Raw genomic sequence first — 22204 nt, 5'->3', positions numbered from 1 at the left:
GGTGTGCGAGGGAGAGAAGGCTCCATTCCAGGGACTCACAGACTGACTTTGCAGACACTCTGAGTCATGGGGGCTGGGAGGGCTTGTGATTGGTCACACACAGGGAAGCAGTTTTGAGCAGGTTCTGTTTTTCAAGGAGTTGGACAGAATTTGCTCACACCTCAGGTGCATTTCTACATAGAGAGGAAAAGGGGCTTGCCCAGAGTCTACCCTCTCTCACCTAGAATTTGACCGCCTATGTGTAGGGAGGCTGTGGTTTCCCATTGGGAGTGGACATGTCTTCTGCATATGCTCAAGAGATCTGCTTTGCGCATACTCAACCACAGTGGTTATAAAGCCCTGCACATGTGACTTGGGTGCACATTGTATTCACCAATGCTATGAGTGGAATAGTGGTAAACTTAGAAGTGCAGGAATGTGAGATTTCCAATAGCCACATGCCATTAAGACTGTAACAAAACACATTCCAGTTCAAATGTCTTACAACCCCATCCCCCACTACACTATAGCATGCAGCTGTGCCAAAGGAGCACATGCGATGGGGGGACAATCAGAAGCCCAACCAGAGGTAAGTAAAAACTGCTGAGACCTATGGGTCTCTTCAGCCCCATGCTCCATTTTCAAGTGGTCTGTAAGACAATGACAAAAATAACAAAGGAAAATACTAACTACTTGAAGTCACCCCTCCCCCAAAATTTCCAGTTCATAACTGGGCTATTGAAGAGGCAAGTCATTCATTTAATTCAAATGGAAAGTTAGCTTGCCTCTTCAACCAGGCAGGAATCAGTCTGGTGAGATTTTTAAATGAACTTTCTGGTGATTTTTAAGGAGAATAGAAATATTTCATGTTCTGCTCAAATTTATCCCAGGCGCTTGGGAGCTAGTAGGAAGGCAGAGGATTGTTTCCCCGCCTGTAAGCTTAAGCCTGTTTGTCCTGCAATCTCTTAATGCAATTTGTAGGCATCCACACAGCAAACAGCTTACCTGCAAACCCCTTTACCTGCTGACCTCCTCTGCTAAGCTCATGTGAGACAGTGTGGAATGCTTCCCAAGTCCCTTTTGCTTACTGACTTGCAGTGCTTGCTGGGGACAAGTCCACCAACATATGCTGAACCTTCCAGGGACTTAGCATGCGTTAGGACAGACGTCACCTGGCTGGATCAGGAGGTTCTGCAAAAAAAGGAACTCCCAGGTGTGCACAGCGGGTGCTGCATGAGGTCAGGAGAGGGAGGCCAGCTGTACCACATCTCCAGCTCACTTCAGTAACTGGAACTCTTCCCTCCCTTTGTTCACCTCTTAGTAATTCCTTGCTTGAATTCCCCTGATCTTGACAACATCAGCTGCTCCTGCCAAGCCTCCTAAGCAGCATCCTCAAATACTGTATTTGCATTAAACGACAAGCTGTCTTATGACACAATAAGGATCTAACACATTGACTGTAGCAGAAATCATGACTTCTTTGCCCCAGTAGTGCTGATGAACCCCAAAGTCTGTCTGGCACCTACTAAGACTAATCATGTCAACTCCTCCTGTGCTTCCTGGGAGGAACTTCCCCAGTTCTCTCCCACCTCCCCATTTTACTTCCTGTCCACCTCATTTCCTCATTACTTTCTGATCTTTGGGTTTGTCCTTTTCTGGATCTGTTTTCTGATGTGGTTACCTACAGTTTTATTGGGCATAAAGTGTTCAGAAGCTAATCATAATGCCTGTTTGATGAAAAGTGTGGAATATGTTCTCAGCTGCCAGGTTGGCCCACCCAAGAGACCGACTGAGGTTCCCACCTCTGTCAACTCACTTGCCTCTTCTGCTCATTTTCCTCTTTCCACTGCACAAATTGGAAAAGGGAGAGGGGAATGAAGCAGAAGTGGGGAGGAGAGAAGAGTGGTGGGCTAGAGCCTCAAAGACACTCTAGTTCATCACCTTTCTCTCTGCTTTTCTTTTGCTCCACCTCCTCTTCCTTTTCCAATCCAGGGTTTGGGAGGAGCAGAGGCTGTCTGATCACCCAGTCAGGGGAGGCAGCATTTGGCACACTGCCTCAGGCTCCTGGAGGTCTTGGGCTGGCCCTCTTCAGTTGGCAGGGGGAGAGAAAAAAAACCCTGTAAACTTTTGGAGCCATGGGCCAGGAAGAGCAAGAGCTACAGTGGATCTGTGACCTTTCTATATGCGGAGACTGAATGCATACTTGATAAGAACAGGCAGTGGAAAGATTGTGCTATCACTAATGGCTGCTGTTGTGAACAGGCCTGGTGCTTATCTTGCATACGTTTGAGCAATGCCTAGAAATGTCACAGGCTGAATCTCTTGCCTTGGGTGACCTTTTGCTCCACTGTTTGCGATTGGTTTTCTATATGCCTACATACACACGCATATTTGCCAACAGTAGATAATGGGAAGTAGGCTCTAGTCCATGGAACTTTCTATTCCAGTAAAACTTTAAGGTGTTGGTCTTTAAGGTGCTACAGGACACCAGCTTGGCGGGTTCTGCATCCTGCAGTGGGGGGGGGCAGTCCTCAAGGTACATGAAGATTTGTTCCCTTACCTCGGGACTGCATTACCGCTGCATCGATGCTAGAAGGTTGAATTGGATCAGGGACCTCTGTTACAGAAAGTTATGCTGGGCAGCTGCTTCTGCTGCCTGTTGCCCCAGCAGGTTCTGCACCCCAGTTTTGGGGTGGAAGCAGCTTTCTGCAGAGATTGCTTGGACAGATGCAACACTGCACTGCAGAATGGCAAACGCCCTACACAACGGGGAAGGCATTTTCATCCTGCAGTTTGGAGACCTCTGCTCTAGCCCACCACTCTCCTCCCCTCCACACACTCACACACACACATACACACACACCTGGGATGCAGGCGAAGGGGGTGGTATATGGCTGACTGAGGGAGCAATCCTAACCCACTTTCCAGCAGCAAGGTCAGGGCAATGCAACTTCGAGGTAATGAAACAAACATTCCCTTACCTTACCTTGAGGAGGCCTCTGTGACTAACTGCAAGATGCAGCACATGCCCCATTGGCACTGCTGTGTCAGAGCTGGAAAGTTAGTTAGGATTTGGGTCTGCCTCAGGTGCTAGAAAGTCTGAGCCTGTTTGCACCAGTTTAAAACAGATTTCCCTCTGGAATGTATGAAAAGTATCAGGGATCCTAACTGAAAGGGCAGAATTGAGACACCCCTCACTCTGGGAACAGAGCCTCTGGGGGACACAAGTGAACCTGAGCTGTTTCCACTCCACCGTCCCAGGCTCGGGGAAGGTCCTTCTTCACATGGTCAGGGACCGTCTTACAGGATAGGCAACTAGAAGCCTGTAGGCCAAATTCAGCCCAAGGAGAAGTGGCTAAAAACACCTTTGGGGAGCAGGGCCTCTCTCTTTCCAGGGGTCTTTGGAGTCACATGTCTGCTACCTCTTTAACTCCACTTACTCATGCTCGAGTTTCTATTTGTAAGTAAAGCCAATATTGCACAACCACCAGAAGTCTCTGCCATTCTGTCTTTCCAAGGAAACAAAACCTGATGGCACAGCCCTCAGAGCCTCTCAAGGCAATGGGGAGTGCCCAGCAGTATTTTTACCACCAGGGTGGCAGTGGGAAGTTGTAGATTTAATGTTCTGCCTTTGGCTCTAAAACACCCACAGTCTGCTCCTTCTCCCAGCCCACAACCTGGTCTCCCTCACTCCACCAGGGAAAGGTGCTCCTGGCTCTCCCACCCGTCCCCTGGGGCAAGGCCTGGAGCAGGGCAGCTGCCAAGGATTTAATTAACTATTGCTGCCGCTGTCTCCTTATCAGGCTGGAGAGGGGTGTAGCCCTTCCAGGAGAGAAGCCGCAAGGCAGGCAAAACATCTCCTGTTTTCATTTTCATTTTCACCTGATTATGCTCTCATCCCAGCAGACCATCACTTGTTGCTTGTTATCCGCTTGTGTTCTGCCACATCACCTGTTACTCAAGAGCAGCCTCAGTTCCTGCTCCACAGCCTGGGAGAATTCGCTTTTGTCCTGTTCTTGCTATCACTTTCTTCTTGCTAAGCCCATTACTTTGTTGCCTGTTGTTCCACTATAGCACAGATGCCTGCTTGGCTCATTATATGCTCAGCCAGGTATTAGATGTACCTCTTCGTTCCTCAGTTAACATTCTTTAAACCTCTGCTGTTGTCTGACCATTTCGGGCATCCTCCTGGAAGAGGCATGTTTGGTTTATAATTTTTTTGAGTTGCATTTTCAATCTATAGCTCTTCTTTCTATATTGTTCCCCCAAGGCAGTTCACAGTTTTTTAAGACCCACAAGAATTAAAACACATTGATCAAAAGACATTAAAAATGTTCTAATTTATAAACCTTTTATCACAATATTCACAATATTTCATGTCATGGAATGAGAGCCAAATTGCATGGCCTCTTAAATGCATAGTTTGTGTGTGTGCGTATGTGTGTGTTTTCCTTTAAAAGAGCAGTCACAGGGTTTGGGACTGTGGCACATGGAGAGAATATTTCCCCCTTTCCCCCTTGAGCTGCAGTCCAAATGAAAAATCATACATACAGAGCCAGGATAGTGTAGTGGTTCATGAGCTGGACGTAGATCTGAAAGATCCAGGTTCAAATCTCTGCAGATTGTCTTCCATTGCTGTATAGTTTGTCAGTGCATGCAGACAAGTTACATGAACACACATCCACTAAGTCTTTCGAGTCACCATCACCCTGCGATGACTTGGCTGCAGTATTTTGAACCGGAAGCAGTGGCTGGGGGTGCAGGGGCGGGGGAGTTCTGCCTTGTGCATTAGCTATGGTAGAGATTGAAGTACCTTGTCATGCACAGGGGCTCCAGAAGGCCTGGCAGGGCAATGCATGCTGGGGGCACACTAGTGGGAGAGATAGAACTGTCAGGGACAGCTGTTGGTCTTGAGGATGAGGCACAGGAACAAGATAGCCCAGTCCTGCCCCGCTGCTCCATTTGGTTGATTCCTGCTTGGACGGAGTGTTGAGGAGGAACGTTGGCAACATACAGCTGCAGAGTTGACTCACCTGGCAGCTGCAAAGAGTTTGGAATGGATTCTGGTCCACTGCCACAAGGCAAATCGTGAACCAAGTTGCAGCCAATGTTTTGCAAGAGAGCATTAACTTACCCCTGCATAAAAATCTTGGGTTCTGTCACCTTCTCTCAGGGACTGAGCTGGGGGCACCAACCTCTTTGGATCGCTTTCCAGGCAAAGTTGGTGACTCTGCAGGGATCCTGTGTGTACCTGGTGTGTTCAGGGGTAGCCTTGTCATCAGGCAAAGTCAGATTTGGAGTGCCATTAAGGGCCGCAGAGTGGGAGGCAGACAGATCTTGCCAGAGGAGCACCATCCACTGTGATGTTATCCTGCACAAGCCCTATTGAAACAAGCAGTTGCTGTGCAAGACAGCAGTCTCCACTGGGCAGCACAGGAGCTTTGCTGTGTTAACCAGCGGAAGGGTGGGCTGGACATCAATGAATGCCCTCCTGAGTCACAGCTTTGGTTCAGCTGCAGTGTCTCCCCAAGATTCAGACAGGTCTTTCCCAGCCCTATCCAGAGATGCTGGCAGTCAGACCTGGGACCTTCTGCATAGAGAGCAGGTTATCTGCCATTGACCTCTGACCGCTGATCAGTGTGGTTCCCAAACTGTGAGCCATAGCTTGCCAGGGAGCCGCAGAAAACCTGCCAGGAGAGCCACCAAATCCTTGCGAAAGGATTTGCCGCCCTATACAATGTATAGGATTGTAGTCCTAATGAGGTGCCATAGCAAATGGCCCAGTAGGTCAAAGGAGCCACCTGCTGAAAAAGTTTGGGAACCACTGCTATAGGTCATAGTGGGGGTCCCAGCAGTCTGATGGCACTGACATTGCTCTCATTCTCTCTTATTCTACAATATTCTGGCTGGGCTGGCCACTGCTGGATCATGTCCTAGGAGAGGAGAGATCAAATGACAACTAGTCCTAAAGCCTGAACTTTCCACTTTCTTATGGGTGCCTCTTGGGCTCGCCCCCTGAAGGACTCTAGGCTGAAAGGAAAGCGGCCTATCTATCATGAGCATGAAATCCTTTCAGTGGGAAAACCCGACCCTGCCTGAATGATCTGCCTTTCTCTCCCCTTCCAGGCCTGCTACCTCTGCTACAGCCTCCTGACCTTGGCCAATGTGGTTGTGGTAACAAACCCTGGGTCTTCAACAGAGCAGGTGAGTCAGGATCTGGGACAGGCAGGCAGGTTTGGTAACATGGAGGCTACACTCAGGCCAAGTTGGGCAAACTGATCCCTCGCTGGAAGTTATTATATTAATGATTGCACTGCACGTGACATTGCCTTCTGGAGGAGAAGGCTGGCAACAACTCAACTTTTGTGGGCAGCGTAAATTACAGCTTCGCAGCTCTGCTGGAGCCAGCCCGCTCCTCCAGCACACAGAAGCAGCAAACAATGCTTGCTCAGAAGAGCCGTGGAGCCAGAAATGGAGCAGAACAGATCTCCAGTTTGCTATTAATTGCTAAGGGTGGAACTATGAAATAACTCCTTGGAGGGGTGATGGAGAGCAGAGGCAGCCACGGCGGGATTAAAACATATGCATGTGTAATGTGTAGCTTGGCCCAGAAAGTAGCCCGCCGGTCCTGCTCCAGTTCTGGTTTTTCTGTCTCTTCTGCTCTAAACTGTTTTGATGGAGAAACAACCGATTTGTGCAGTCACCAAAAACGAAACCTTTCCCGGGGCTGTCGCATTTCAGGCCACAGGGTTGAATCAGATGCTCCCCCACTGGAAATGAAACCTGCCTGTGCACAAGCGCCTGGTGTGTGTCGTCTGTTCAGCCGGCCAGTCTGCAGCTCCTGGCAGGGGCAGCCTGCAAAGACTGGAGCAGGCGGGGGAGGGGGATAGAAAATGCCCACTCCCGTGTTTTTTCTTCTGTTATGTTTGTTCAACTGATGCTCTTCAGATGTTCACTCAGGAGAAATTCACCCTCTCAGAAGTGTTCTCCCCCTCCCAAATTGCAGCATTTTGGGGAAAATGTGATGGCATAATTGCAGGAGGATTTTGTGCTACAGTTTGGGAGTTGGACTGAATGACCTTTTAGGTACCTTCCAACTGTATGATTCTGTGATTCTCTGCTTTGTGGGTGTCATGCAGTGAGAGTCGGTTCTGCCGGCTCCTCATGTGTTTCTTTCTGCCTCTTGACTCCGGGCCTTTCATTCCCCACAGGAGCACCTCCAGCAGCTCTGCATCCAGCTGCAGCAGCACATTAGCACCAGCATCCGGGAGGACCCCCGCCTCATGTACCGCACCGAGCTCAAGGACCTGGCTGCACAGACCTATGTCAAATGGCAGGAGCTGCTGCCTCGGACGTGGCTTCAGGGAATGCCCCAACAGGTACTTTCTCTGGGGAAGGGGGTCTTTGGCATTCAGCCAGGGTCATCAGTCCGGGTGCCACCATGGGGCAAACCAAAGTGGGTTTGGGGTACCATGGAAGGTGGCAGAGCGAGAGCCAGGCCAGTCTGACTCAATACACTGAGAAGCAACAGCAAAAGTTGACATGCCACTTTTCCGCTCAAAGAGTCCCCCAAATGGCATAAAATTGTAATTAAATGGGCAGTAAAACAGGCAGCCCAAAATTGAAAATCACAACATGCAGCCAGCCAGAGCCAGATGAAAAGAGCAGCAAATTCAGGGGAACAAGCCTAGGCATCATTGAATGTCCATTTAAACAGAATGGTCTTCACTCGTCCCAAAAGATCAATAGGGAAGAGGCTGGATGGGCTTCCAGAGCCTGAGGGCTACAACCGAGAAGGTGCTGTTCTGAATACCCACCATGTGCATTTTGGCTGGTTCTGTTGATTGATTGATTGATTGATTGATTGATTGATTGATTGATTGAACTCCCTGTACAAAAAACAACTAGCTTGTACATTGAACAGGAGAAATGTTCCTGGTGAATTGAGCCCTGTGCTAATCACTGGACAGCTGGCAGGGGCTGGGGGGGATGTTCTGCTTGTGTAGCCCACCTTGGGCATCCAAATGTGAGCGAGCACTGTGCAGCTGTGCTTTTGGTTGCAGCTGTCTGTGGCTAATCACACATTACACACCCGCCCTTGCTTGTGCCAGGAAGGCCACCACTAGCAACAGTCATATCAAAGGGAGAACAGAACAGGCATGCCAGAGCCAGGCCTGGCTGGGTGCCTTCTGTGTTATGGGTTGGGAAAGAAGGGTCCACCACTGAGGAATGAAGGGTGGCCAATCTCTGGCTCATAGCACAAGAGTTTCCTGAGAAATCTCAGCACTATTCTAGGATGGCTCAAGAAGCTGACCAGGAAACAGAACAGAACAGAATGAAACGCCAAGATCTGCGTGTGCTGGGGGGAGGGTAGATACTGATAGGCAGGAAATTCAGAACAGACAGAAGAAACTACTTTGATGCACTGCATTGTTAGCTTATGGAATTCACTGCCGCAGGATTCTGAGATTACCACTTCCTTAGATGGCTTTAAAAGGAAGTGAGACAAGTTCATGGGGGGTTGAGCCCTTTCTGTAGTGATTAACAAGTGGCAGAATGGAACCTCCATGTGCAGAAGCAGTGTGCCGCTGAATGTCAGTTCCTGGGGAGTGGCAGGGCTGTTACAGTCATCCTGTCCCTGGCGGCTGCCTGGGAACAACTGGTTGGTCACTCAGGTTTCACAGGGCTCTTCTGTGGTTCTTGTGTCCCAGTGAGTGCGACGATCTAGGGAAGCCAGGCAGCATCAGCACAATTTGTTCGGACGACCAAGAGTCTCTGGAGATAACAGGCCTGGCAGTAAAGGAGCAGCTTCTCTGCGACTTGGCGCAAGATTCAGCGCACTATTTCAGATCAAGTGACACAGGCGGGTGAGAAACAAGGAGGTGGAAGTGCTGGGGCAAGGCAACATTTTCTGCAAGGACTGGAAGGCGGCTCGCTGTCGGATAGATTCAAAATTAAATTGCAGAATGTCAGTTTATTTTCAGTGCATTTCCTGTTTTTAGAATTCCTAATAACCAGAGCAGGGCTGTTAACACAAATCAGAAAAATCCTGTTCTTTTTCTAAACAAGGAAATGCTCACATATCTGGTCCACAGGCCTGTTGCACTGATAGCGTCCTTCGTTGCTTGGTGTGTGGAAGCCGTGACTTGCTCAGAAGTACTGCTGCTCCTGCAGAATGGTTTATTATCCTTTTTATCCCATCCTTCCTGCATAGATCTGCTCCCCACTCCCAGTTTATCCTCACAACAACCCTGTGAGGTAAGCCAAACTGAGAGATAGTGACTAGCCCAAGGTTACCAGATAAGCTCAGGAGGCTGACTGAGGCTGGTGCCTCAGGCCCTAGATTGGCAGGGGGCCATCTGCCCCCTCAACTGCTTCTTTTCTTCCTGCTCCCTGGATTGGAAAAGGAAGATGGCGATGGAGCAGAAGAAGAAAAGTGGTGGGCTACAGCACCAGAGAGGCCCCTCTCCTCCACACTTCCCCTTCCGTTCCATCCCCTTCTTCCTTTCCCAGTTTGGGATGGGAGGAGCAGAGGCTGGTGCATCTCTTGGTAAGGGGGGGGGCAGAACTTGGCATGTCTCGGACTGGCCCTGGATAAGCTTCCTGGTTCAATGGGTTTCCATGGTCCTAGCTGGACACCACCCACCAGACCACACTGCCTGTTGAATCATGTGCATGTCTGAATTATGTAAGAAGATGGAAGGAGAGCCACCACCCATCACACTTAAGTATGGTGCCCCCCAAAGGGCAGTTAGGAGCCAGGGGGAGGAATGGGGAAAGTCAGTGGCAGAAGTAAGGTCTGTTGAAGGAGATGCAGAAACAGAGGCAGGTCTAGCCATGGTGCAGCAGCAGAGAAGCTGACAGGCACATCTTGTCCCTGGAGCACCACTCACCAGCAAGTCCTGCTGCAATGAAGCACAAAAGCCCTCCCCCATCACCCATCTCCAGTGTGAAAGTGCCCCTGGTCACATGCAGCCAGCCTGCAGGCATCCAAACAGAGGCATATCTGGACACTCCCAAGGCTTAAGTCCAAGGCCGACCTAGTCAACGTCTGGTTCTCCACAGCAGCCAGTCAGATATCTCTGAAGAGCTCACAGGCAGGCAGGAGATGGGTTCATCCTACCATTGCTCCCCTACAACTGGGATTCAGAGGCATCTCTCTGGAGGTCACGGGTCGCCATAATGGCCAGTAGCTGTTGGTTGACTTGTCCTCCATGCCTCTTATTTAATTCATGGGCCTGATTGGGTAAAATGGATTTGGCCATTGCCGCATCTTGTAGCAGCAAATTCCATATGTCAGTTGTGCATATTATTGAGACCTCTGTGTGCCCAGCAGTGCATGGGCCCTGTGGGGGAATGAAGGGTTAATGAATGCTCCTTTAGAGAAGAGAATCCTGTGCTCGGCAGGCCTCTAAGTAGCTTTTCTGGGGAGATTTGTGAGAAAGGGGTCTGGCTGGAGTTAAGCTTCTTTGGCGCAGGAAACTTCTGAACAGCTTAGTGGCCAGAGACCTCCAGCGTGGTGCAGGCAGGTTTGCTTCCCAACCAGATCTTGGCATCAGTCCCAGCAGGTGAGCTCCACAGCAAGCTCCTGTGACCCTCTGCCTCACCCAGACAGCTGCAGAGGGCTGCCTGCCAAACAAAACAAAAAACCAAAGCTACGTTCTGGTTATTAAGACAAGCTAAAATGACCCGGAGTTGCAAGCAACTGTTCACCAGGCTGGGTGGCACCACCCCAAAGTCTGCCATTTACAGGAGTCTTAAAATGGAGTGCAGGAATTAGACTCTATATGATTTAATTCACTAACTCAGGGCCTTTGGGCCCTGGCCTCTGCCCCCTTAAGGGGCGGGGGTAGCAAGGAGGCAGGGAGGAGGCTGCAGCGCGATCCCCAGGATCGCACTGCTCAGGGGGCTGCAGGGGCTTGGTTGTACTTACCAGAGCCTCCTGCAGCCTCCCGGGGGGTGCAGGGAGCCCTGCGCAACCTTCAGCAGGGCTCCCCACACCCCCGGGAGGTCGCAGAAGGCTGTGGTGAGTACAGTCAAGCCGCTGCAGCCCCCTGAGCGGCACGATCCTGGGGATCATGCCGCTGCCTTCCCCCTCGCCCCCGCAACTCATGGAGAGTTTGAAAACTGCTGCAGTAACTGGTAGGCACCGATTGCAGAATGCAGTTGGAGGGACAAAGGGACCACATTATCTTTAGAAAAGATTGTGTTTCTGGTTTCCACCATTCCTTATGGCCCTCTTTATATTAGCAAAGCTGGATGTTAATTTTAAGTGGGACACCAGCTACTGAGGGCTGCCTGATACCCCCACTCATCAGCGTGCCTGAACTACAGGCAGACCTGATGCTTTAACCTTGCTTTATGCAAACATGATAGAAAACAGAAGCACCGCCTTCCTTGCTCTGCACCTCCATTACGCAAGAACGGACTCTCCACCCCTGGAGCTTCCGCTGACTGCTGCCAGCACCTAAGGTCATTGCCAAGCCTAGAAAGGTTGGGGGCAGGGAAGGGGGTACAGCATGGCAGGAAAGAGGAAATGATGTCTGTTGGCATCCTTCAAATCAAGAGGGCTCAGAGCTATTATTGCCCAGTTAATCAGTAAGCTCCTGGTTTAATTGTTGTCTTTGCTTCCCGATCTGGTGCCTCTGCTTTCTTAATCCAATCACTGGAGCTGCAGAGAGTTGGGAGATGCTGCCTGTGATTTGGGGGGGGGGGGAGGGTGCAATTCAGTGGAATGGGCACTTTTTTAGCAAGAGTGAACAAACGCAGCATGAGAAAGGGACAAATTGAATTATATTTAATGCAGTGCCATTGATGCAGCGGCACTTTCAGAGTTCATAAGCAAAAAAAAAAAAAAAAAGCTTAAGCAAAAAATAATTTACAGTCTAAATCTCTATCCTGCTGTTCTTTCCTATTTCTAAAACACCCAATCAGTGGATGTAATTTTTTTCAAAATAAATGTTTTTATTTTGGAATATAAAATACAATAAACACAAACATTTCAGAACAAACTGTCATAGTCACTAATCCGCACTTGGCTGTCTGTGGTACACACTGTTAAAAGTACTAAAACTATTATAAGCCATCATAAAGCAAATATTGAAACAAACAAAAAAAAATCAGCAAGGAAAGATCCCTTTGGGAGCTGGGTGGATCGAAGCAGAAAGTGAATCTAACCTGTCGATCCAGGTAGCAATTCTAGTGATGGGCCTGTCCTCCACATGATAAGTGTGTCCAGGTCCTCTTCTGCATGCTCAGAGGTGAACCATCAGTCCCTGCCACCAAAGTAGATGCCTTCCCTTGTCAGGTGAACAAAGCTAGCATCACATCCTCCTCCCCCACTCCATTGTGTGTCTACTCACCGCCAACCAAGCCCTCAAATCATTTTGCCACAGGATGTGGTGATGGCATTTGGCCTAGATGCCTTTAAAAGGGGATTGGACAAGTTTCTGGAGGAAAAATCCATTACGGGTTACATGCAACCTCCTGATTTTAGAAGTGGGCTATGTCAGAATGCCAATGCAAGGGAGGGCACCAGGATGAGGTCTCTTGTTATCTGGTGTGCTCCCTGGGGCATTTGGTGGACCACTGTGAGATACAGGAAACTGGACTAGATGGGCCTATGGCCTGATCCAGTGGGGCTGTTCTTATTTTCTTATGTTCTTATGTTTGCAGATGAAACAAATTCTTGCAAGGCTGCCCTTCTCCCACCTGGTACTAACAAGCCTCGCTACCCTCCATCTACCTGCACTGTAAGTGCCAGGAGAGAGATCCAGTTGTCTGTGCAGGCAGCAGAAGGCCGGCCTGATGCTTCTGTTCCATGACCTCCTTGCCTTTTCTCAACTACTTCTCCTGCTTGAGCACTAGAGCATGCTGATGGGAAGCCCCAACCAAGAGACTTGGCACAAGAGGTCTGGTGCCTGAGGCAAACAGGGCCAGGCCAGCCCAGTTCACACTTGGGGGATGCACAGAAGGGAGGAGTCCTGCCTGAAAAGTGCCACGACCACATGGTCAAGAGCATCCTCCAAGAAGCACTTGTAACAAATAGCCAGAGTTTAACTCTGACATGTGTGCATTCCCAGCACCTGAATGCTACAGCTCCCCAAATGGACAACCAGCTGATGCAGGCACTTCTCCTGTACAATGTGGGTTGATGGTTTGGTAGGACCAGCGTAACAGCAGAAGCGGCTTTATTTGCGAAATCCCTTTATAAAAACACCATGCCCAGGCTTGAGTGGAAGCTCTGTCACCTTCCCTCAAAGACAGGGCTGTATCTCCAGGGGCACGAGCACCTGGCCTGCATGCAGAAAGCCCCAGGTTCAGCCTCTGGCAGCATCTCCACAGAGGACAGGAAAGACCTGGGGAGCCACTGCCAAATAGACCTTGGTATGCTCACAGATGGATTCAGGAGGGAATCGTCTTGCTTCTTGATGTAAAAGGTGCAAGTCAGGGTGCAGCTGCTCCCTGGTGAAGGAAAATCACTTTGTACATGCCCAGATGCACTGTAATCAAATCTCACTTCTGACCTGTTCCCCCCACCCCAACTGAAAGGGGCCATAGCAACAGATGTAAGTGAGTGATATGGAATGGACATGGTTAATGGAATGGATGCGGCAGGAGGAGCAACAATCCAAGACTTGCAAGGTACTGTTACCTGCATACCCCACTGCCACTCACCCACAGGAGTGAGCTCCTGTTACGGGATCCCCCCTAAGAGCTCGTCTTCCACTTTTCTCTCCTCCCAGGGCCCAAGGTAAAACATCTGAGAGGGCATCTTCCTGGAACCCTGACGGAATGTCACCAAGGAGAAGAACAGCAAGGAGCCCAGGAAGGCAAAGCGGTGGGGGCAGAGACAGTTCAGGCCCACCTCCAAGCCCTGTTCCTCCATCCTTTCTCATCTTAAGCAAAGGCAATTTATTGTTGAGTTTTCTAACGTTTTCTTTTTCAAAGAAGCAAAGTTCTCATAAGGGCAAAGCCAAGAAGGGGTTGCTTTTGTTTAGACAACCTCATGCCTTTAAGAAACGTGCTTTCAAAGCACAAAAAAGAAAAGAAAGGCAAAGCCTGGGGAAGGAATATCCACTGCTCCCTGTACTGAGGAGGCCAAAATAAATGTCATTTTTAATGGGTTTTATTCCTCTCTTCCTGACTGTTCCCTGAGGTTGTAACAGTAAGTGCTTCACTGCATGGAGATGGGCTCGCGTCAAGGGCGTGCAGGGAACGATGCTGGATTCATGCTAGTGGCAGGACAAATTGGGGGCTGCAGGAGAGGATCTGGGGAGTGTGGAGGCTGCTGAGAATGGTAAGCCCAGGAGGCTCAGCTGTGGAGCCCCAGAATGTTCTGTTGGGGAGGGGGGGGGAGTCAGCAACAGAGGTGTAACTAACAGCCCTGTCATGTGACATCATTTCCAGGTTCACTTGGAGAAGTAGTGCTGGTGGCGGCTTCTTTGCAGTGTGGTTGCCGCCCCATTCCTTCTCCTGTGGGGGCTCCCGCATCATGAGGCAGCCACTGCCAGCACTTCCTCCACCCCCTTGGCGTAGCACCAGAGGCAGGCGCCCCTCAGGTTGTGCCCTTGTTACACCTCTGGTCAGTGGTGAGGCCCGTCCCTTGCACACAGGAAAGCCCAAATTCAGTCATCTCTTGGAAAAAGAATTTTCAGGCAGAAGACCTGTCTGAGGTCATGGAGAGCTGTACTGGCTGTGATGGACCTCTGGTCTGACTCATTACTTGCATAGAGCAATGCCCCTGCCTCAGCATAAAGCTTTAATCACACTTTGGCCAGCTTCAGAGTGGTCACTGTTATCCAGAGCGAGTCGAGGTATCTCAGTCCAGCTCCATCTTTTCCCAGAATGACCTCCTGAGAGTGTTGAGGAGCATGTTGGCTGAGAGAAGGGGAGTTGGCTCTCCCCTTGGCTGGAGAGAGCCAACCTGGAATGGAACCAAGTTGCAAGATATCTCACCGCAAATCAGGTTGTTGTGAGACCACACAGAATCTTCTGGGCTGGCAACCCAAATGCTGCTGGCCAGTATGCTGGCTTTGCATACCCAAACACACATAATTTGACTGGAGTGGGGTGCAAGGGAAAGACACGTTTGAAATCACTGGACAACACAATCGCAACCAGCTTGCCTTCCAAGATGCTCTCTCAGCATAGCAATCCGGGAGTGTGGGATGTGGGGTGGACAGAGATTGGGACCCCCTCCCTAAAGTCACACTGGACACAGATAAAATGATGCATTTCCCTTCTTCAGGGGCCAGGGAGTATTTTTGGCAAGCACTGATTTCAGCAAGCTGCTTAGAGCAGCCAAAATGTGTGGACCGTTGGCCCAGTGCTCTGGCAGAAGAGACAAATAAAACACCACCAAGTGTTCTGTCCATTTCCAGAGTTTGCTGCCACAGGGCATGATGATGGCCACTAGCTTAGGTGGCTTTAAAAATGAGTTCAGCACATTCATGGAGAAGGAGGGGAGGTCCTTCAGTGGCTAGTGGCCATAATGGTATTTGGAGACACCACATTCAGAAGAAGAAGACCTTGAATATCAGTTTTCAAAGGGGGGGGAGGTGAGGTGGACCTACAGCAGAGGTGGATTCTGGCCTTCATTCCCCCCTTTTTGGACACATCTTGGCTGGCCATTATAAGAAGCCATGTGCAGGGCTGGCCCAAGACCTCACAGCGGCAGCCTGCCAAATTCCACCTCCTTCCCTGGTGATGTGCTGGCCTCTGCTCCTCCCATGTCCAGGATTGGAGAAGCAGAGGCTGGTACAGCCTCACAGTCAGTGCCTAGTGCAAGTGGTGTTGCCATTTCTGGCATCTAACACCTGGTTAGATGCCTCTGGAATGATTGAATGATGGCGGGAAAGGTGTGAGGGAGATCTTGATGAAATCCACATACTCCACCTCCCCAACTTTAACCAAATCATGTCCCCTTGCTGGAGCCTTCTAAGAATGTTCACTAGGGACAATTGCAATATTTGTGTCTGATATCACTGCCCTGCCCCCCCATCACAAGCAAGGCATGATTACCTTCCCCTGCTAATTGTTCTCATTGCCTGATATTCAGAGATATACTACCCCTGAACATGGAGGGTCCATGTAACCCTTGTGGCTAAATAAGGACCTAAGGCAGTGATTTTCAGCCATTGTGCCATGGCACATTGGTGTGCCATGAGTGGTTTACAGGTGTGCTGCAGGAGTTTGGGGGAGGACCATTTACTAGTATGGCCATTGGGGGATGTGAGCCCCCTGCCAGCAGCATGAAGTGCCTTGTCAATTGTGAAAAAAACTGATGGTGTGCCTTGACAATTTTAGTGCCTTGTCAGTGTGCTGTGAGATAAAAAGACTGGAAATCGCTGACCTAAGGAGAACCCCATCATTTATCTAGCCTCCTCTTTCTTTTTGTAGAACGTGTAATTTAAGACACTGTTAATTAGATTACAAAGAGGCCTCACTGAAAAGATTCAGGTTACACAAAGTCCCTTCAGCAGGGCCAAAGCTGTAAATTAAAATACTCTTCTTGCAAGTACATAACAATGTAACCTAAGTCTAAACAACCAGGAGTAAGTGTGGCATTCACTCTGCTGCCAGTATATTTACAACCTCTTTTATTTAGTGAAGCCTGGGGTGGGTTCTTCAGGTTTGAGGGAAGGCAGATTCAGCTGCTTGTATTCCGTTTATTTATATCCAACCTCTTAAGCGCAGATATTCCTGAGGCAGCTAACAAGGGCAAAAATTAAAATAACTCATCCAGATCAGCAAGAAATAAAACAATCTATATTTAAAAGCAGCAGCATCCAGTTCAGATATATTAAATTAAAGTTGAAGAAGAAGGCAGCTTTCTGAAGATCAGCTTGGCAGATGGACAAGGGGAACGAGTCCCAGAGGTGAGGTGCCACAACCAAGTAGTCCCTGTTCCTCGTAGCCACCCCTCTGCTCTCAGCAAGCAGAGCTGGCCTATCTGTGGAGCTGATTGCGGCGACTGGTTGGTAGGGAAGGCTCACCTCTGTCCATCAACTCACCTCCACTGCTCCACTGCTTGTGGGTGTTGACAGCCACAATAGCCTTTGGAGCTCAGGTCTACTAGGCTTCTTGATGCAGAGCCCAGGCCTACCCGAACATGCAGCACTGGCAGCTAGATAAAGTAATATGAAAAACCAGACACACTCTTAAGTCTCTGCAAAATTTTTGAAATACAGAAAATTGATTGCAGAAAATTAGCATCATTGTATTTAGGCTCACACTAGAATGGATCAAAATGAACTTCTGCAGCAGCTGCAGCCCCACAGCTGGGTCTCTGAGATTCATGGTTATGGGATCCACAAGACAAACTGTAGCAGGCCAGTTTCCTCCCAGATTTGACACTGTGTTAAGGAGGATCATGGGAGCTTTCCTGGCCTGGTGCATATTGCTTGCAGCAGCAGTTAACACTGCATGCACATGGTTGTGCCCCAGCATTATGTGCTGGCAGTGAGTTCAGGTGAGAGGAAAATGTCAGATCCCAGGAACTTTCTGGGCCCCCTCCTTTGGCTCCTAGGCCCCCTTTTGACCCTGGGCCTAGGTACAAATTGCCCCCTTTAACCCCCTCTCCTAGGCCTTGGCTAGGGGTACCCTTCTTCATCTCCCCCCCCCTTTTCCTCTTTGATGGCTCGGAAAAGAGGGGGATGGAACAGAAGTGTGGAGGAGAGAAGAGTGGTGGGCTAGAGTGCCCACTTTAGTTCACCACACTCATCCATACTTCCTCTCTGCTCTAATCCCTTCTTTCTATCCAGGGCTGGCACATCTGGAGGTAAAAGGGCAGCATTTAGGCACCAAGAGGTCTTGGGCTGTCCTGAAGAGGAAATGTGGAGGACCGGAGTCTGCGACTCTCCTCCCCATTTCCTCTTCCTTTCCCAATCCAGGAAGTGGGAGGAGTGGAGGCTGGCACATCACCATGGAAAGAGGAGCAGCACTTGGCATGCCACCTCGGGTGCCAGGGGGTTTGGGGCCAGCCCCGTCCACAATGCTGGATGTATCTTTCCACTCCTGAACTGGCAAAACAGTTGTTTGGCTCATCAGAAGGAAAGCAGCATCAGTCACAGAACCAACCCAGACAGGAGGCAAACCTTCCCTGGCATGGAGATTCAGCAGTGCTCCTTCATTTCTGCATATGCCGTTGCTGTTGTAAAGGCACAGAAGCAGAGCTGGTTATAAAAAACAAATGGGTAACTTGCATGTGTAGCCATGGGATTTCTGCTAGACCGATGTGCAGTTCTCCAGCCCTGCAATGTGTGCAGGCAGTCCTGGCCTGCAAGGTCTCCATTCTGTATTTCTGGCTTCTACCAATCCAGTCCTGCTTCTGCTCCCCTCTCACATCCTGCCCTACAGCTCCCATGTGTGCCTGTGTGCATAAAGAAATTCCACATTGGGCCAAGAGAGCTGGAGCAGCTTCCGAATTTAACGAGCAAGACACTTTGACCAGAAGTCGAAAATGCAGTCAGGCCTGGATTTGGCTTGGGGCCATTTTCACCAGGGCTGGGGAAGCCTACCGGGCATCCCTCTTCACTGAAGGAGGATGTCATGGTCCATTTGTCACACTGGAGAACTGCTGTGCAGCAACAGAAGAGCTCCAGTGCCAGCTCAGATGGCAATAGGAGCCAATCCAGATGGGGACTCGCATCTGGCTGCCTCCTCCTCCCCTTGGCTATGCCACGTTCCCATCAGGGAGCTTCGTCTCAATGCTTTTCTGCTACCTTGTACAGGAGCTGCTCGCCAGAGGTCTCCATCTTGTGTAACATAGTGACAAACAGACTGCTGATCGAATGGGACCCCAGTGGAGACTCCCACCTGTCCTTGGAATCACAAGACACACCTGAGCAAAGGCGTCAGCAAAGGCAGACTCTGGCCGGCAAAATCCAGGATTAGCCACTAATCATCTCTATCTTTAACTACTTGCGGGGAGGGGGTGCAAGCCAGGATTCCAGGCTGGTGGACACTTCTGCAAGTTATCCAGTGCTTGTCTGGTCCGACTGTTGTTGCCAGGTGCCTTGTCAATCCCGTGAATATTCTCAGCCTTCGAAAGGTAAGTAATTCTAGGTCAAGGTGCTCCTCCAGGGTGATCAAGAGCCATGTGAAATTGGGGGAAACTGCAGGCCCATTATCTCCCTTAGCATCTTCCAGGGAATCCATCACCACATAATGAACCTTCCAGGGGGTGGCATCTCTTGTTCCCTTGGATGGAACAGATCTCACAAGTTCTGTCCTGGAGGCATCTCTGCTAAGGCTTGAAAAGACCCATCTGAAATCCCAAACAGCAGTTTCCAGGGTCAGCCTAAAAGCTGGTGCAACATGCCACATGCTCTCACCTGTTAATGTGCCAATCTTTTTGCTTCCTGGATTTGAAGGGGTGGGCTAGAGCAGTGGTTCTCACACATTTAGCACCAGGACCCACTTTTTAGAACAAGAATCTGTCAGGACCTACCAGAAATGATGTCATGACTGGAAGTGACATCACCAAGCAAGAAAATATTTAGCAATCCTAGGCTGCAAACCGACCCACCCTTACCCTGGAGTAAGTCCCATTGACTATCATTATTGAAAGAATATACATAGTAGCTTGTTCAAAATACAGGTCTGTAACATTTCCCCAAATGCAGTCACATACCATGGTAGAATCAAGTCTAATATATTAAAAATAAAATATTGAAATGAATGGGGACCCACCTGAAATGGGCTTGCAACCCACCTAGTGGGTCCCAACCCACAGTTTGAGAAACACTGGGCTAGAGTATCAAAGAGGAAGTATGGAGGTGCTCTAGCCCAGCACTCTCCTTGCCTCCACACTTTTTCTTTTGCTCTGTCCCCCTCTTCCTTTTTCAAACCAGGGAGCAGAAGGAGGAGGAGTGGTGGAGGCAGATGGACAGATGTCAGTGAATGTCCCCAGTGAATCTGCTGCCTGAGATGACCACCTAAGTTGGCCTCATTGGTGGGCCAGCCCTGGCTGCCTTTTTCCAGTCTGTGCAGTTAACTTTGACACACTCAGTATAAGGCAGCTTCTCTGTGCTGGGACAAAAATAGGTTTCCAAGATGAAAAACCCAAATGCCCCTATGAGGGCCTTGCTGGATCTGACCAGAGCCTCTTTTCATCCAGGCTCCTGTTGCCCTCAGCAGTCGCTCAGGCATCTTTTGGAAGCCCAGAAGCAGGACATGGAGATAGCATCCTAGGCCAGCAGTTTCCACAGTGTGTGCTGAGGCCCACCAGATGCTTGTGGGCAGTGCCGGACCATCCATGAGGCAGGTTTAATTTGCAGCAGATTGTGTCAAGGAGGGGGTGGATTCAGGTCTTCTGGGACTTTCAACCCAAGTCTGCTGCCACCTTCCCACCCAGCCTGCCTCCACTCTGAGCTGCACTGGTCTGCTTCCCACTCCAGGCAGAAGCTGATCATTACCCCCCTTACTGTGCTCCTCGCATACTACCCTGAAACCCTGAACTATGAAACTTCCAGTTTCAGTTACAGGGACACTGCAAATACTCTCCCTATAAACCAAAAGGATGTGTGTGTGCGTGTGCGTGTGCGTGTGTGTAGTAGCATAGACCCAAGACAGCATCAGGCAGCGTTCCAGGTCATGCCACCTCTGATTGTGTGCCAGTTCACAAATGTGGAAATTTTTCAAACAAGGCCCAGCCTGACTTTTAGGCAAACTGAGGCAGGATGCTTCAGGCAGGAGATTTGGGACATTAATCAGCAGCAAAGTATCAACTATTTAAAACAACATTAACAACAACAACAACAAAATACTCTTATTTTTCCTGGAAGGAAGACCCCATTCGTACTTTCCACCCTAGGGGTCCAAAGCAATCTTGGGCTGGCCAATGAACTGAAGGAAGATGGACCAACTTACTAAGCAGGTCAGCCCCATTCCCTGCCATGCCCCTCCTGTGCCATCTGCCTTGTGTGGGTCCTACCGTGGGTGACCCCTGACACCCCAGAGGTGTGCAAAACTTCCTGCATCCAGAGAAAAATGAAAATGCTGGAGGAGGACAGCAGGGAAGAAGCAGGCAAAGCGATAACCTGTTTTCACCCAAGCTGGGAAAACCCAGGGTGGAGATCCTTGTCACACAAGTAAGAACAAGATACGCATGTATGGTTTAGAGTTCATTGCCAAGAATCAATGCAGAAACAGGGATGCCTTTTTCCTTGGAAAGGGATACTTCTCTAAGTGACAGTTGCCGAGAAAGCATTGCTGACAATACATGACTGTTAGGCAAGGGGGGCTTACACCGCTTGTTGCCAAAGGGCACCCCTGCCAGGTAATGGTAACTATTCGCCCTGGAAAGCACCTTAAACCTTCTCGCTTCCTGGTTTACAGACATCGGGCGAATGAACAGCAAAATACTAGCAGTTCCTGCCCTTGATAACAGGGCTGGGAGCTTTCCAGACAGTGGTATTTACAGAGCATAATTTTTGCCTGGGCATCCAATGCCCACGGACAAGGAAGTCCCGGTCCTGGAGGCTCAACAGGGCAAGGGAATTTGGAAATTCCCATCCATCAAGGGTGTCGTGATGTCATCTGGTGTCCAAGAGCACGAGCTGAACACACAAAGCTGCTGTTTTCAGAGTCAGATCTTTGGTCCTTCTAGTTCAATCAACTTGGTTGACACTGACCAGCAGTTTCAGGTTTTCAGGCAAGGGTCTTTTCCAGCTGTCAACCAGGAGTCCTCAAACTGTGCCTCACCCACAAACTCACAAATTGTGCTGCACTCCCAGATATTTTTTCCAGGTGTAGGTTTTGTGCATCTGAAAGCTTTCAAATCAAGCTTGGGAGTCGTTGGGAGGCGTTATCCCACACAGCCCTTGCATTGCCAGATAGACCCCATCAGTGTGACATTTTTGTATATCATTGCATCGTGGGCATCCCTTGGAATGCAGCACAGATTTTCAGTTTTCTCCAAGATACTCCAAATGCCCTAAATGAGATTGTTTTGTTTTATCTTCACAACCAGCCTGCTAAGTAGGTTGGGCTGAGACATGTCACTGGGCCCTGGACCATCCAGTGTGCTGTGTGCCTGCACAGTTAAAATCCCATGCTTTGGTGGCTGCACCACAAAACCCCAGTGACAAAGTTGGCCAAAAACTCAAGAAGAAACCATGTCATTGGGTTACCAACCTCCTGCATTGCTATAGAATCTCCACTAGGTAGCTTTGATCTCCTGAAAGCAATCAGAGTGATCTGAAGAGGGCTTCTTTGGCCT

General features: G+C 49.6%; 1 protein-coding gene across 1 annotated transcript in view; it reads left to right on the top strand.

Annotated features, from left to right (window-relative positions):
* FAM178B (family with sequence similarity 178 member B) overlaps window positions 1-14075 on the top strand; it is a 61882-nt gene extending 47807 nt beyond the window's left edge. Inside the window, exons 4-6 of the mRNA XM_066639646.1 lie at window positions 6106-6183; window positions 7191-7358; window positions 13725-14075. Of these exons, the coding sequence (XP_066495743.1) occupies window positions 6106-6183; window positions 7191-7358; window positions 13725-13736 (258 nt within the window). The 3' untranslated portion in view covers window positions 13737-14075. The remainder of the gene's footprint in view (window positions 1-6105; window positions 6184-7190; window positions 7359-13724) is intronic.
* Window positions 14076-22204: the final 8129 nt, after the last annotated feature.

This window comes from Tiliqua scincoides, chromosome 11, assembly GCF_035046505.1.
Source record: "Tiliqua scincoides isolate rTilSci1 chromosome 11, rTilSci1.hap2, whole genome shotgun sequence".
Taxonomy (NCBI): Eukaryota; Metazoa; Chordata; class Lepidosauria; order Squamata; family Scincidae; genus Tiliqua; species Tiliqua scincoides.
Note: the sequence above shows the minus strand (reverse complement) of the source record. Positions and strands in the feature narration are given on the sequence as shown.